Raw genomic sequence first — 16,141 nt, 5'->3', positions numbered from 1 at the left:
ATCAATGGGAAATTATCTCAGCCAATCGATGGGCCAGCCTTTCTATTTCTCCCTCTCTCTGCCTCTCCTTCTGTCCTCCTATCTGTATCCCTTTCTCCCAGCACCCCTCCCTCTCTCCGTCCCTCTCCTCATCCCTTCTGTCTCATTTTTGCTGTCTCTCTGTTTTTTCCACCCACTCCTTCACTCACCCCCCTCCCCCACTTTTACTTGCATCCCCTCCAGCTCTCTCAGCTCCACAGCACCTATTCTGAAATGCGACAGCTCAGCAGCTCCTGAGCCATTAACAAAAATCGCCTTCACCCATGGAATATGTAACATTGCTGGATTGACTTTTCCTGGCGAATATAATGAGTCTGACTTGTTCACACAACCAGAGAATACTCCCTCTGACAGTCGTGACAACACGGCCCACTTACTGTACTCTACTGTTGTTACTGCTGTTGTCCTTGCTCGTTCGTGGCCAGCTGCACAAAATCTCTTTATTTCTCTTGAGGATGTATTTTAATAAGTTTAGGAAATAGCCTAAAGGACACTTGTTTTTCAAATTGTTTCCCTGCATAAGAAAAAATACTAAGTGGTTTCCAACATTCAGTTCTTTAAGCAGCATAAATACTCTAAACTTGCTGTGGTGACAGAATTGACATGACAGTTAACTGTCACTAAGGCTATACTCACACACAAACACTGATGAAGCACACTAACTACAGTGATTAAGTAATGACTCAAAATCAACAAAAGAAGATTTATTTATAGATATTTTTATATTAACTATGGCTCACATGTATGTGAAGGGTTTTGTTCATAGAGACAAACCCAAAGAGAATTATCACCTGACTCTGCAGTTCCCCTCAGCTCTACAGAGCTTTGAAAAGTTTGTCAGCTTGTTGTTTTGGTTTTCTGGCCCCAACTCTTTTGGTTCACTCTCACCGCTCTCATAGCACAGTTTTGACCACAGCAGTCAACTGCTTTCAGTGAAAAGGCTCTAAAAACCAACTGTAAGCCACCTGCCAAGCACTTAATGGCAGACAGACACAGTTAGCAACTGGCTGGTGGACATAGTGGAGCATTTAGCAGCTAAAGAGCCAATTATTTCCATTTAGGATTTGGAGACAAAAGCAGAGTAAATATTGAACTTACATTTGCCAGGTGGTGATGACTTTGAATAAAAGCTAATGTTGCCCCATGTCTGCTGGAAGTGTAAAAAGGCAACTGTTTAACTTTATAAGGTGATAATAGGTCAGCGTTGCTCCCAGGTGGCCAAAAAATTAATTAATGGATCTTTCCTACATAGAGCACTTGAGGTAATTTCTGCAACTTAAGTGTCATGTAAGGAAATTGGTAGATTTTTTAACATAACGTGGTATGAGTTACTCAGTGCTACTGATGCCAATGCATGTTATTGCAACTCTTCAGCCAGCCGGTGGCTTGAGTGAGGTCGTAGAGCCAAATTAACCAATGCAAATACATAAAAGATTTTGCCCTTTAAGTGAATGGTTAAAACTTTTTAATGTAGTATTGTAGCTTAAAATGTCTTTGCTTCTGTTCATTTCGTTTAGCAAGCCAAAGAAATCTGATCTATCACTTCGATATGCTTAATACACCCGGCAAAATGTATTTTTAGAAAAACTTAACTTTGTACACAGTGCATGTTCATTTCGGCATCCTTAGGTGTCCTTGAAGTTGAAGAATTTTTATTATGCTACGATGCATATGGGGCTAACAGTGTTGACATTGGCCAAATGAGGAACTAACACAGACTAACACAACTTCTAAATGCTCATTCAGCGAGTGCTTGATTTGACTTATATAATCAGTTTGTTTTTATATATGCTGATATACAACATTTCACAGAAATGTCACTGTGTCATGACAAGGAAAACTGCCAGAGCCAATTTTCCACCATACTGACTCCAGCTCTCACAACACCCAAAAGGAAGCAAGAAGGGGCTGAACGAGTTAGAGGAGTTGGAGCATTAGCACACTTCCCAGAAAAAAAAGTCTGCTTATGCTGGCACAACACCATTTAGAATGCAGCCCTCCGGAGTTCAGCCGCCATCTCTGTATTTTATGATATACTTTTGTTATTCCAGTCTTAAAATGTAATATTTATTTCCCCCTAAAATACATGCAAGTGTGAGTGGAATTTCTCTTAGACCTTGTCTGCTGAATGTGTCAAAAAAAGCTTTTTTAACCTATGAGCATTTCATAGTTATGGTGGATTTATCATTAAAGTAATCTTAATAAACTTTTGGCAGCATTTACCCAAAAATTCCAGAGGTGTTTCCACGCCTAAGCAGCACTTGCTCCTGGCAGAACAGACAGACACTGACAGCCATTCAGACAGGCTTGGAAATGGTGAGCAAACAGCACTTCTCCTAAACACCTTGTTTATGCTGCTACTACCCACAGAGTTTAGCCATAACGTGACAACATGAAAAGAAAGCACAAGTGACAACCACCACCCCTGCTTGTCACACTTATATCATTTTTTCCCTTGGCTCAGCCATGGGGAAAACAGCCAGCTAATGTGGTGGTTTGACAAGCAGGAGGCTTGTGTTAGGCAGAGCAACACAGGGTTATCATTTGCCTTGCAGTTAAGGATGGGGTCAACACAGGTTATCAAAACCCAGCAGAGGTTGTTCTGCTCAGAAAAGGACAAAGCAGCAGACCATAGTTTGGGGGAATGAGCTGTAATGGAGGAATTTGAAATGTGATTGATATTGGGAATGCTGTATTGAGAGAGAGAAAGGTGTCAGTTACAGTAGATGAGGAGGTCAGCTCGGGTTTTGTTTACTCACCATAGCTACAAGCGTTTATATAAATAGCAACTTGATAAAATCCCTCTTTGAGATTCTCAGCTGTTTTCATGTTTGTAAACATTGTCATCTGAGGTGCACATGAATTAGTGAGCAACAAAGTATAACCATGGAAATTCTCACAACAATGGAGGCTACTGTGTTGTGGCTTGGAAATGGTAGTCTGCTAATCAGCAAGTTTGTGCAGGTGCTGTTAATCAAAAGATATGGATTAATGAAAGAATCCGTGACTGTTACATTTTTGGCAGACTAAGAAACATGCACAGACATTAACATTCCTTGGATACATCAATCAGGCGTGCACTGAGAAACGATTGTATAGTGTGATGTTTATTAGTTACTACTGATAGCACTTTCACTTTTCCTGCTTTCCTGTGGTTTTGATTGCTCAGCTTACACTTGGTACAGTCATATCTTTCTGAGTTCAGACTGTTGTTGCAGGTGGTTTCAAATCAAGTTGGTTGATAAAGGTGTCCCATAAAGATCAATATTAGGCCCCCCACTATTTATTGTATACATAAAAGGTATTTATTTTCCAACTGAATATTGCAGTGTCTACTGATACCATCTTGTATGCCATTGGCTCTACCAGAATGAGGCCGTCTCCAGATTACTTTCATTCATTTGAAGCCTGTTCTTAACTCCAAAAAGACAGGTGTCCCACAAGGATCAATATTAGGCCCCCCAACTATTTACTGTATACATTAATGATATTTATTTTTTCAACTGAACAGTGCAGTGTCCATTTTTATGCTGACGATACCATCTTGGATGCCATTGGCTCTTCCGCAAATCAGGCTTTGATTTTGATTTTGACAACCTCCAGACCTCTTTTATTCATTTGAAGCTCGTTCTAAACTCCAAAAAGACTGCAAAGCACAGAGCTTTGATGTTCCTACTCCGTTATAGCATTATAGGAATTTGGTTAGATAGCAGAATGTCCCACAAAAACTGAGATTGAACACCTTGCTCAAAACCTTCAAATTCAAATTGAATTTTTATACATACTGAAGACTTTGGTCTCTTTTCAAAACAGAAAAACCACTGTACAATCCACTGTACCATCTACACTGGATTATGGTGATATCCTGTATGTTGCTGCCACTTCCCTTTAACCAAGGGATGCCATTTACCACACTGCTATTCATTCATTTCATTTCAAGACAGCTATCACACTCACCACTGTTACTCACTGTTACTGAGTTATATGAGGAAAGTCTGATGGTCATCACTGACATACACAAGGCATCAGCATACCTGTTTTCATTTATAGGACCATGCTATCTAATGCAATTTGCAGAGATACTTGAGATACTTGAGTTCAAAGTAAACAACCAAGCAATCACAGAATTGCTTAGCTTTAATAGCTTTTCATACCACCTCTGAACTGGGGAAGACATTTAAGGCACAATGCATCTTACTACTGGAATAAACTCATTCCTCGGAGGGCCTTTAAAGTTCTACCTACTGCACCACCTTCTATCAGTGTATGAATGTGTGTGTATGGGGTTATTGACATGTAGTGTAAAGCACTTCGAGTGGTCGGAAGACTAGAAAGGTGCTGTACAAGTACAATCCATTTACCATCTTGGTAGGACTGAATTGTCTTGTTGTAATGTTGTATGTATGTAATTTGTATAAGACTTAAAACATTACACGGTGCATTTACTTGTAGCTCAGTATTATTCTGTATTTTTTTTAACTACAGCATACATTGTCATCCTTTGTATGTGTGGCCTTTGTTAGCATTGGATTATTCTGAATGTACATCTACATAACTGAATGAAAAGACACCTTATTTTGGTGCCAACAAAGGCTGTGGTCTAACCGGTCTTTGCCGGGGAATAAAGGGTCTCATTGGCCTTTTACCTCATCATCTCTCTGTCTCTGTCTCTGTCTCTCTCTCTCTCTGTCTGCACTGTCTATCTGAGGCCGCCTCTAATCAGCAGGCCTTGAGCTCTCAGAAAGGTCACTCTGTCCCTTTGATGGTGTTTTGATTCATCCCTTCCTCTTTTCTCCCCTCCCACCCTTCCCTTTCACCCCCTTTCTCTCACAGGGAAGCTGGAGAGTCACTACCACCAGGGCGCCAAGAAGGGGCTGGTCCCATCAGCTGCAGAGTGACGTCAAGAGGAGAAGCTGAAGAGGAAAAAGTCTGATCTCACGGGAACATGGCAAACATGTTCTCCACTGGGTTGTCCCAAAGATTTATCAGGAGTTGTTAATGCTGACGTATTATAAGTTTCAGCTCTATCTGTGTTTTTTAATCACTGGCATTTGCATTTTACATACGCACATACATTGCATAAAAGAATGCAGTACATAGACGTATAATCATTTTGACAAATTTTTACATTCTGCTTTGTCTCTATTTGATTGTTTGCAGAAATAAAAAGATTAGGTTTCAATTCGTACTTCTTTTATTCCAATTTAAATGTGATTTGTCAAAATGAAAAAAGCTTGTTTGATGTTAAATAAGAATGCCATCTTTCAGAAAATGTTCTGATTTTGACAACAACCATCATATACTGGTTTCTCAAAGCACTAGAGATAAACTACGAAATTGCTTAATTATGTTTTAATTTAAAAAAATATTTTATCTTTACTTTTAGTCATGAACCTAAGAACCACAAGAGAAACGATGTCCTTCTCTCCTCGTTATCAGGGGCAGGCCTGTTATTACCCTTCTCACACCTAAGACCACATCTAGACCAACAATAGCGCTGCGTTAAACAAGACAGCCTTCTCTTTAATTTCAATGAGACCATTGCAGTGGCACGGCAGGGGGGATGACGCAGAGGGTTCCAGCAAAAAAATGCAGGTCGTCAAGCAAAAAAGTTGATCCTGGCATCACCCAGCAACACACTGTTTAGACTAATCAAATAACCCTTGGGTTTTTTTGGAAGCAAGGATATCTTCAATCTAAACAGCAATCTAAACCATTTTTTATATTAAAGGTCAACACTGGTTCCTCTAAAGTTATAATCCTTAAAAGTTATCTGGTGATAACATTAAGAATGTCTTAAAATTACAAGTCTCACTGGGGGTAGCTTCTCTTTCCAGCTGCGATGGAAATTTGATGTCGCTGTAGATATTCCTGTATGTGCTCCGGATCTTGTCTTCCAAATTTAATCCAGTTTGTACATCTGTTCTTTCATGTGATTTTCCTGTGCATGTGCATACCATTTGAATCGTAGGAATGGCAGACTCCGCCACTGACAAGACAAATTACAATATAGATAGGTACCTAATGAGTGTAAATACATTTAATAGCAGTATACATGCCACCCATAAATATTATCAAAATTGGGTTTGATAAGATGAAAATCTTAAGGATTATAACTTTAAATGGATTTTGATCAATGAACCGCATTTGCCATGTTGTGGCTCACTATAGTGGCACTTGTGGGCAATGCAAAGTCTTCATTTCTCCACAGATATTAGTGGCAACTTTCTGCCCCCTCAGCTATTACTTCCACTCTTGTTAATCACAAAGATGCTTCAACATGATTGTACATGACAAGTGTTGTATTAACTTAAGTTACCGTATTAAGATAAGAAATTCTACAGGATTACTCTAGATTTTTCGCACTGTTGACTGTGTTGAATCCCCACATAAAAGCAATCCAGTGCTCACTTTTTAGTGCTTTTGAACCCCAGGTCTCGTATGAATTGCCGTGACCAGGTATTTACTTATGAACAATAGTTTGGAATGACTCATAAGACATGGGTTAAGCCTGCTTTTTAAAAGGGTCCATGGCAGACTAGTTCATCATGCCAGCATCTTCACTTCCTTTAAAACCAAAGGTGCCAAATCTTCAGTCTTCAGTCTCTTGCCTAACATGCACAGACTGCTACCTCTGAAATAATTTATTTTGACTTCTTAAAGGTCTTCTGTGCTTATATTCAAATACACACAAGGGTTTTGACACCTTTATTATTAAGTCTTTCCCCTGGTTCAAGTGCTGTTGTGACAGGCTCTGATTGATATTAAGCTAGTGCAATGCAATTTTGTGTTTCAACATTTTACCTGTTCTTGCATCGCTGTGTGTTTATTTGCTTCCAAATGTGTTGAGTGGCTCTTTGACTAAGCTGTTTCTTGCCTGAGGGCGTATTTCACCATGGTTTGAAAAGCATAGCATGAATCACCAGCACACACACCCATCCCGAGTTGTTATGTTTTTGCCTGTGCCTGGCATTGTAATTCGCTGTTGATTAGCTTAGATTTACTCTTGTTTGAGTTGCAGATTAGCTACAACTCTCTGCTTCACTCCATTCAGCATGAGAACGCATTATTGTACCACCCCTCCAAGTAATCTCCCACCCAGAGAATGTAAGAGGTCTCTTTTGTAAAGTTTCTCCATACAAGGTGGGGTTTTTCAGAGAGGCTGCTTAAGAATTTACTAAATTCAGCCCCCAGTGAATCAACAGTGACAGCTACTTGCCCTGTGGGTGGCCTTTTCTTCTGTCTTCCAGATCAGGGGCATTTCTCCGGATGAGAACAGACATCCAAGTTCACATAAACAAGGGCTCTGTGCTGTAATGCTGAACAGTTAAGTACATGCAGTTTTTACTAAGCCTCTTTAGATAAAACCATAAGATCATGTGCTGTTGGTTTTTCATGCACAAAAGATGTGATGTACTTGTGTGGAAGAAATGCTCTAGGTGATCCATTTAAATATTAAAACACTCATTCTGTCTGAGCTGCAGTGAGCTGCAACAGATGAAATGTTAGCAGCAAAACATAATTTTTAAAAGGAATAGTTTGACATTTTGGGAAATATGTTTGTTCACATACTGGCAGAGTTAGATGAAAAGACTGACACACCACTGTCTGTTAAATATGAAGCTACAGTCAGGAGCCAGTTAGCTTAGCACAAAGACTGGAAACGGGGGGAAACAGCTAGCCTGCCTCTGTCAAAAGGTAACAAAATCCACCTACCAGCACCTCTAAAGCTCACTAATTGACATATCTCATTGGTTTAATCCGTTCAAATACTATAAATATAAAAACATCAATTTGCTGTTTAACGGGGGATTATGTGCCAGACTATTCCTTGTTCAGGCACAGTAACCTCCTGAAGTCGCTGCTGGTTGCCTAGCAATTGCTCAGAGCCAAGAAATAACACGGTACATAACCCCCGTAAAACCGCAAATGTCGTTGTTACACATCAGTTTTTGTATGGATCACAGCAACTTAATATCAGTGGTGTTTCTATGCTTGGTCAGTGTGCCCGAGGCTGCTTCTGCTACATCACAAGCCAACCACCCCGCTGTTATTGATGCCAGTGGATAGGGGAGATGGGCAAATCAGAGTAGATGAAGCAATGTAACAAGCAGAGTGTCATCCAATTTTGAGCACCAGTAAGAACTCCAGCTGAAATTCTAGTTAACTTTCATCCAGTTAGCTAAGGTTTTATATTAAATTAGAAATAAAAAGGTAATGTGTTTATTTATCATATGGGCTGGAAAAGATGCCAAACAGAATTTCCTGATTGAAATTAAATGCAATTGACTCCAGTCCAGCAGTATGCCCTCCTCACCATTAAGCCAAGTTTCCAGTTGTAGAAGCAGCAGGACCTTTGTGTGCTTGCTGAGAGACTGATTGGACCGAGGGCGCAGGGTCCCATCCCCCCATCCCCACAGGCCTGGAAGAGGAATTAGGCTTTGGAGCACTTTAGAAGAGGTGGCAGCCGGCTGGGGAACAATACAACCTGGGAACGGCTTGTGGCTCATCCATCTCATAATGTGTCACAGAACACTGCCTGTCCCGCCGTGGTGGATGTTCAAAAGAAATATTTAGAAAAGGATATTGTCAGTAGTTGCTCACTGAAGACAATTTGACAGCAGAATTTGATGCATTGAAATTATCACAGTTGGCCCTCATTACCTCAACAACTCAACAACATCTCAGGACTTCACACATTCAGTATCTCACTGTTTTCACCAAGCCAGCAGGAAGCACTTTGTGGAACTTTAGATCAGTTGAAGGAATAGTAAAACATGGTTTTATGCTTTCTTGCTGAGAGTTTAAAGGAAAATGAAAAGATTGATACCACTTTATCTAAAAGATAAATATGTAGCTGAAGCCTGCAGCCAGTTAGCTTAGCACAAAAACAGGGAATGGGCCAACAGCTAGCCTGTTGTTTTTACACTTTGGTTTTTGTACAGATTAAACAAAGATACATATTAATTAGTGCTCTTTAGATTTGGTCATTGGCTGATTTTGTAACCTTTGAACAGAAAGTTAAGCTAACCGACTGCTGACTGTAGCTTTATATTGCGCATACAGGTATGAGAGTGGTATCGATCTTCTCATATAGTAATCGTATTTCCAGACAATGTAGAACTATTCCTTTAATAGCTCACAGTCCTATGGGTCTGTTGCATAAAACACATTTCCTGATTATACCTATGATTGGATACCTTAATGTAGGAGCTAGGCTTTATAGAGTTGCTAAGTAGAGCAGAATTCCCTCCCAGCCTGCCTTTGTACCGTCTCCAGAGTGTGTCATGGCTCGTCGGCTTTGGTTAGAGGTACGAGGTGGGCCCCATCTGAGGAGGGGAAGCACGTGAACTTTTGAAAGCTTTCGTCCCTCAGGGCAAGTAAGTTAAATGCAGAGCGATCTAAGATATGGATTTCTGTATGTGTTCCCACTTCATGAAGAGCTACAACCTGTTTGCCCTTGAGGGGTGGGCAACAGTAAATGCTAATATCTGTTCTATAAATTATCTTTTCCACAAATGGCTGTGATCAACGGAAATCTGTGTTGTTCAAATATCAGTAAATCTGCACAGTAACAAGACCAAACTGACTTTACAAAAGGCTTCTGGCTTGACAAGAAAATGATTATGAGTCCTCAAAAGGAGAGCAGATGCATAAATTCAATTAAAAATGGATTTCCCATCACAAATGGCTTTCACTCACTGCCATTTCTAAAGATCCACTGATAAGTGATCAATTTAGTCCATGACCTTTTGACCTTGCTGAATGAGGTCGTCATTTCTGTAACAACACAAATGTAGTAGTGGATATTTAAAATGATGGCCACATCAATTTTCCAAAGACACCATGGAAACTCCAAACGAAAGAGACTCCTGTGTGTTCGTGTAATGCCTGTCCACAGAAAGCCCCCCACCAGGGCGTCTTCACAGCTTCTCAGGGCTTTTTAAAACACATGACACCACACAGAAGACAGTTCAGATGGTAGTCTGTCTTCAAGGCCTCTCCTGTCAGGAGGGGTAAATCTCTGAACGTAGTGATTTGTCAAGGTTTAGTCTCTTGAATATGTAAAATAGTCCCTTCCAGGCTTGTGTTTTCTTAGGAGCAGGCACTGTAACAGATACATAACATGATTACTCTGGATTAACTATTAGCATATTGCTATATGACAGACAATAAATGCAAACCCATTTTTTGCCACAGGCTTACAAAATGTGTTCCTATTCTCATGACTGTTAAAATGTAATGATATGACAGGTAGATATTTGACAAAATCTGGAGAGACAACAAAAGAAAATTGTCAGAAAAAAACAACCTTACAACAATACATCTTTCTTTCTAGATCCGTTACATTCAAAGATATCTTATACCTCATGACTGTTGTAGGATTTCTGTTTGACTAATTGGGTCAAAACCTAAGTTTGTCCCAAATAAGATGTTCCACACAGATTTAGAACATGGAGTCAAAAAATGTAATTATTTTCATGCTTGATCTCATTTTTTGTTGGAGGAGGGACATGGATCATGTATTAAAAAGACAAATTAATATATTTCTACAATCTGTGAATCCCCAGTTCTTTCAGCCTCCTTTGATTTTGCCATTACATTCACTATTCAAGTCACATGTTTGGCCTGGGAGTAGTCTAGGAGCCAGATCTGTCTGTTTATTGATGTCACTGTTCATTGTTGATTAATTCATGGCTCTTGGCCGATCTCATGTTCAAGAAAAATGTTTCCCCCTAAGCTTAATGCATGTTGTTGTCTGCATGACTCCCATCCATTAAGCACTAATGGTAGATAACCTTTGCTGGTGTTTACATGGCTATAATCAGGCAATCAAACCACACGGTAAAGAAACAAACATACATCTCCTCTCCCTGTCCACCTGAATATCCTATCACAAGACTATGGCTGTGCCCAAAATCACTCCCTCATTCATAGGGAGTGATTTTGGACACAGGCTAAGAGTCTGCAGCCAAGCTAGCGGCTCTGTCAGGCTGTGCTTTGAGCTAAATGCTAACATCAGCATGCTAACATGCTCACAATGACAATGGTAACATGCTGATGTTAATCAGGTGTAGTGTTTACCATGTTCACCATCTTAATTTAGTGCTTTAGCATGCTAACATTTGCCAATTAGCACTGAACACAAAGTACAACTGAGGCTGATGGGAATGTCATTAGTTTTGCAGGTGTTTTATCATAAAACAAAGAATTGGACAAATAAAAACATTTGACCTGATGGTGGCGCTAGATGAAAAAAATGAAAGGGTCACCAAAGTTATTACAATTCACCCTGAGGGGGGCATGAATGTTTCATGGCAGTCCATCCAATATTTGTTGAGACATTTCAGTCAAAACAACAAAGAAGTCAACCTCATGGTGGCGCTAGAAGACAAATCAGTGGATCACCAAAGTCATTAAGATTCATCCACTGGGGACTATGAATGTCTGCACAAAATTTCATGGCAATTCATCCAATAGTGAGACATTTCGGTCTGGACCAAAGTGGCGGACCAATCGACAGACCAACGGACTGATCAACCAACACTGCCGTCTCTAAAAACATGCCGCTAGCATGGCTAAAAATGGGAAAACGCAAGTAAATAACTGTTACAAGTAGATGTAATGCAAAAGCAAGAATCCAACTCCTACCTTATCAGTTATTCAGTAGGCTCTGTGCCATATCAATCTGGAGACTGGAAATGAATTGGGTCATGTGAAAAACAATTTGTTGAATAGTTGAAATGTATTAATAATGCTACAATACAATAAGACTTTTCTAAGTCATACTGTAGCCTGTTATGTCGTCCTTGGATTAGTAATTATGTTATTTCGTATCACTTTATTCTACTGTATCCATGTTATTGCTATTTATGAATGTGCTACAATGCTGCCAGCTGACACAGATATTTAATTTAAACATGTGCTAAAGAACAAGTCTCTTTTAGATAGGTTTCAAGGCTTTACAGTTTCTTTTATAGAGTAATGGAAAGATGATCACACGAATCAAGCCAGCCCCTCTGCGATTCCACATGGCTGACTGATTAGCCCCTTTTTTTACTGATGGAAAACACATGGCGTCCACACAGCTTGTTCATTTCAGGTTTTAGTTTGTGCGACGCTCAGCAGCGAGCGCATTTGGTTTAGAGCCTCAGCCTTGAAGGGCAGTCATCATCAGAAATATGTCCCCTCCAGTCCCCACTTGCCTCTGACTGTTATTTAGCTTTCCAATGGAGGCGGGCTGTTCCCTTGGGAAGGCATGAGTGTGCCTGCCAGCAGGAATGCATTGGAGGCAATAGAGGAAGATGGAGGATGGATGGAGGATGGTGAGTAGCTGCTGCTGCTTTTCCCTCTGTGTGAAAATGAGTCCATTAATTCAGCCCCCTCCCCTGCCTCTCCGCCAGCCCTCCCTATGCCTGTTGTTTCTGTTTGTTAGCGAGATGATTCCTTCTGTCATGTCAAAGGCAACATTATCATATTCTTGTTGCCTGGGAAACCAGCGCTGAGAGAGACAACGACTTAAAGCCTTCGTGGTGTTTGAAACTGGTAAACATGAAAGGTTTTTCGTGGTGCTGTGAGAGTAGGAATCCTAACATATCTGAAAGGGTCTTATTGTTGGAATCTTTTCTTTTTTTTCCAGCTCACTCAGAAATTCCCTCTTGGTTGTAGATAGATCAGTTAAATTAAAACATGCCTTAGATGGTCACAAATTTAACGTCCGATTTGCACTGAAGCGTAAAGATTAAGTTGTGACCTCAGTGTTGTTTGCTTTTGTTTAATCAGAGTATTAAAAGATTTAAAAGTGTTGACATTCAACAAGATGCACATTTGACACGGTTGGAAGAAAGTGAACCAGCAATTATTTACAGATTGTATCAACGAATACCTTAAAAAGAATATTTCCTTTAGTGTGTCCATGATTACGTTCGCTCTCTAAACTAAATGTGATTACAGTATGTAACAGATCATGCTTCATAAAGTGTTTCTAATAGACTGCTTTCTTCTAACGCACCATTTATATGGTTTCTAAACTGTAAAACAGCTTTACTGATGTTAAATAAGTCCCTTTGGCTGGTGTTTATCCACCTCCAGCATCACACTTGCTTTATCTTTTTAGATGAACGCTTTACTTCATCAGGAGGAACGCTCCAATGGACTGTTCAACCACTTTCCTTCTGGAAAAGGTCTGCGGAAAAACTGGACCAAAATCCACTTATTAATAACTTATCAAAATTTACAACCGCAGACTTGGACTTCTGTAAAAAAAAATTAAAATAAATTAATGGTTTATTAATGTTTATATCTGCAGACCAGATGGCTTATGACAAGGTGAGAAACCCATGACCATTTATTAATGGATTACCAACATTTATAACTCCATCAAACACCAACCAAAGGGGTTTTTCACACAGCAACCCAAAAAATGTTCTTAATCAGTCTTATGTCTGATTTTTAAAGCAAGTAAATGCTTATTAACCAATAACAAAGCCATTAGCTACAACTTATGAACCTCTAATAAAGGGTTCCTTGTAAGAAAATGGTACCATTATTATTATTTTACTGTAACTAACTTTTTTTTATGTCTAACCCTTAAACAAAGACAATATAGTGGCCTGACAATATTCAGATCTATGCTGTGCTGGCTGAAAATAACACTTCCAGTTTGACAGTGACTTCCCATTATCATGCAGTCATTATCAACTAGACAACATCACGTATGCATTTCTATACCTAAACAGTTATGTTGTGTAATTATAATCTGGAGATGGTCTATTGGGTATGTTTGATTTTTTTTGTGTATGAGACAGCCATAATTCAGTATCAGGTACTTTATCTCATTTTATAATGGCATATGTCACAGTTAATGCTAAAATTAATAGTAAATTAATCTGTACTGAATCAGCTGTAAATTCAGTGACAAAAAATGTTTTTAGCGACTAATCGTTTAAGTCAGTGAACAGTCACAGATTCCAGTTTGTCAACTGTGAAGATTTGCAGGTTTTCTTGTAAATGTAATGTTTTGTACTGCTGGTTTGAAAAATTGTGCTGGGCAATTTACAATATTTTCTGATATTCTGTAGACAAAACAATTAATTTATTAATTGAAAAACTGATTAATTGATAGATTGATAGATTGTCAGTTGCAGCCATAGTCACAGTTTACATATTCACAAGCTAGCAGTATATAAAGTCAATAAAATAAGCCCCACCCCTTTACCTGCTGCAACATTAAGTGATATTATACATACATACATATACATTATTCTGAAATGACACATTCTGCATAATGAGTACTTTTACTTTTGGTACTTTAAGTATATTTTGACGTACTTTTACAAAAATTGTTGCACCGAATGCACGGCTTTCACTTGTAACAGAGTATTTCTACACTGTGGTATTGCTACCTTTACTTAAGTAACATATCTTCTTCCACCACTATTGTAGAGACAGTATAATTAAACAGGTGAATATATAAAAGATAAAAATCTCACATAATTACGTTATTGTTTTTACTAACTTTATTTTTGGTGTATGGTAAAAATCTGTTTCGGGGTTGGAGGGGACTCATGAGCTCAGTGTTTCATAAATCCTGGCTACGGCCCTGCTGCCTTGACCACCTGGCTCTGTAACTCTACACATTTTATGCCAGGTGAGCCGGCTGGTGGATATCCCTCGCTGTCAAACAAACAAATGAAATCACAGTCCAATTCAGTGTGGTTAATCCAGCTCCGTATCTTCAGCCCGGGCGCCGTGGAGTGTGACAGTTCAGTCCGGCTGGAACGCCTCATCCTGGCTTTCCTAACCGCTCCCGCTGCTGCTGGTTGGCTACATTGTATCGGTTCCCACACGAAGAAGCACCGCGGCGCTCATCCACAAACGGCGAACACGGAGGAATTAACCTGGATGGGACGCGGTCCACTGTGGGATTAATTGCCAGAAGGTCGCGGGAGAGGACTGGACTTGTGTCGGGTTTGAGACCGCACCGATAAAATGCCCTCCGGACTCGGTTATTTTCGATGTGGACGGTATCTCGAAGAAGTGTGATGGCAGAAGTCCAGTGAATCGCTGGCCTCCCCTCCTCTCTTGTGTTGGATGTCTTGGGGAGTGCGCTGCCACTGGTTTCTGGTGCTTCAGATTTATTTTTTAGAGGTTTTATTATAATTAAAACTCTTGATTTGTTCTTTTTATGGGGTGCACATCACCATGGACAGACCAGGGTTTGGAATAGGAGTGGCTAGCTAAGTCGGTAAGTTAGTACATTTTTCTGTCTTTTTTTTTTCTTCTTCTCTCATTGTTGATACGACTCGTTAGCCGTTTAATGTTAGCCTCGCGTGCAAGGCAAGCTGGCTAGCTTAACACCATATAGCTCAACACAGCATGCAGCAGGCTAGCCAAGGCTGACTGTACTCTGAGCTCATTGTTTCACTCTGCCAGATAGCGTACTAGTCAGATTAGCTCATTACACCAAGCTAAGTTAGCTCTGTTAGCTTCTTGAAGTTTAACTAACGTGTAAACATGTATAACCGGTAACTTAACCTGCTTTCACCCTGTAAAGCACCTAAATGTAATGGCTAATTTATACTATTTAACTTGAGTACACGGGTGGTAACGGCCAGCTATCACCTCGAGGAGAGTGACATTTGTTAATTGTTTTTTTTTTTTGTTTTTTTTTAAACAAAAGAAAAAACACTTGACTGCCTGCACTAATGGTTTTCTTGGAAAGTTAAATGTTAGGCACCAAAATGTTTTGAGGAAACATTAGTTGGACAGAGTTAAAGCTGCAGATTCCACCAGTGAAGTGCCTACAGTGTTTCCCAAACTGGGTACCGGGGACCCCAGGGCGTCCGTCGGGGGTGAAAACAGAAAATGTAACTATTTAATAGAAAGTGAGAATATGTGTGATTCTGACTATTTGATCCCTACGTTTCACTTCTGCTACTGGTGCCACTGTAACAACAGTTCACACTGTGTCTGTAACAAGTTATACTAGAAGAAAGTCTCCTCCAGTGGAGTTTAAGGGGACTAGATCTTATGAAATGGTGCATTGTGGTCTAATAAACCTCTAGTTAGGGCTTTCTGACATGGAAAAAACATTTGGGAC

The 16,141-nt window shown here is 39.8% G+C and overlaps 2 protein-coding genes across 6 annotated transcripts in view; both read left to right on the top strand.

Annotated features, from left to right (window-relative positions):
* trip4 (thyroid hormone receptor interactor 4) overlaps positions 1–5,221 on the top strand; it is a 72,545-nt gene extending 67,324 nt beyond the window's left edge. For both annotated transcript variants that reach the window (XM_044207252.1, XM_044207242.1), the window contains one exon: positions 4,873–5,221. In XM_044207252.1, the coding sequence (XP_044063187.1) occupies positions 4,873–4,956 (84 nt within the window). In that variant the 3' untranslated portion in view covers positions 4,957–5,221. The remainder of the gene's footprint in view (positions 1–4,872) is intronic.
* A 148-nt stretch (positions 5,222–5,369) lies between these two features.
* Positions 5,370–16,141, top strand: part of LOC122881252 (zinc finger protein 609-like) — an 85,067-nt gene continuing 74,295 nt past the window's right edge. Inside the window, exon 1 of one of the 4 annotated variants that reach the window (XM_044207205.1) lies at positions 5,370–7,365. The gene's annotated coding sequence lies outside the window, so the exon portion shown is untranslated. Of the gene's footprint in view, positions 7,366–14,591; positions 15,287–16,141 lie in introns of those variants that run through there. The other 3 variants (XM_044207215.1, XM_044207196.1, XM_044207226.1) reach the window with 3 other exon arrangements.

This window comes from Siniperca chuatsi, linkage group LG1 (genome assembly GCF_020085105.1).
Source record: "Siniperca chuatsi isolate FFG_IHB_CAS linkage group LG1, ASM2008510v1, whole genome shotgun sequence".
NCBI lineage: Eukaryota > Metazoa > Chordata > Actinopteri > Centrarchiformes > Sinipercidae > Siniperca > Siniperca chuatsi.
This window is presented reverse-complemented; position numbering and strand designations above follow the sequence as displayed.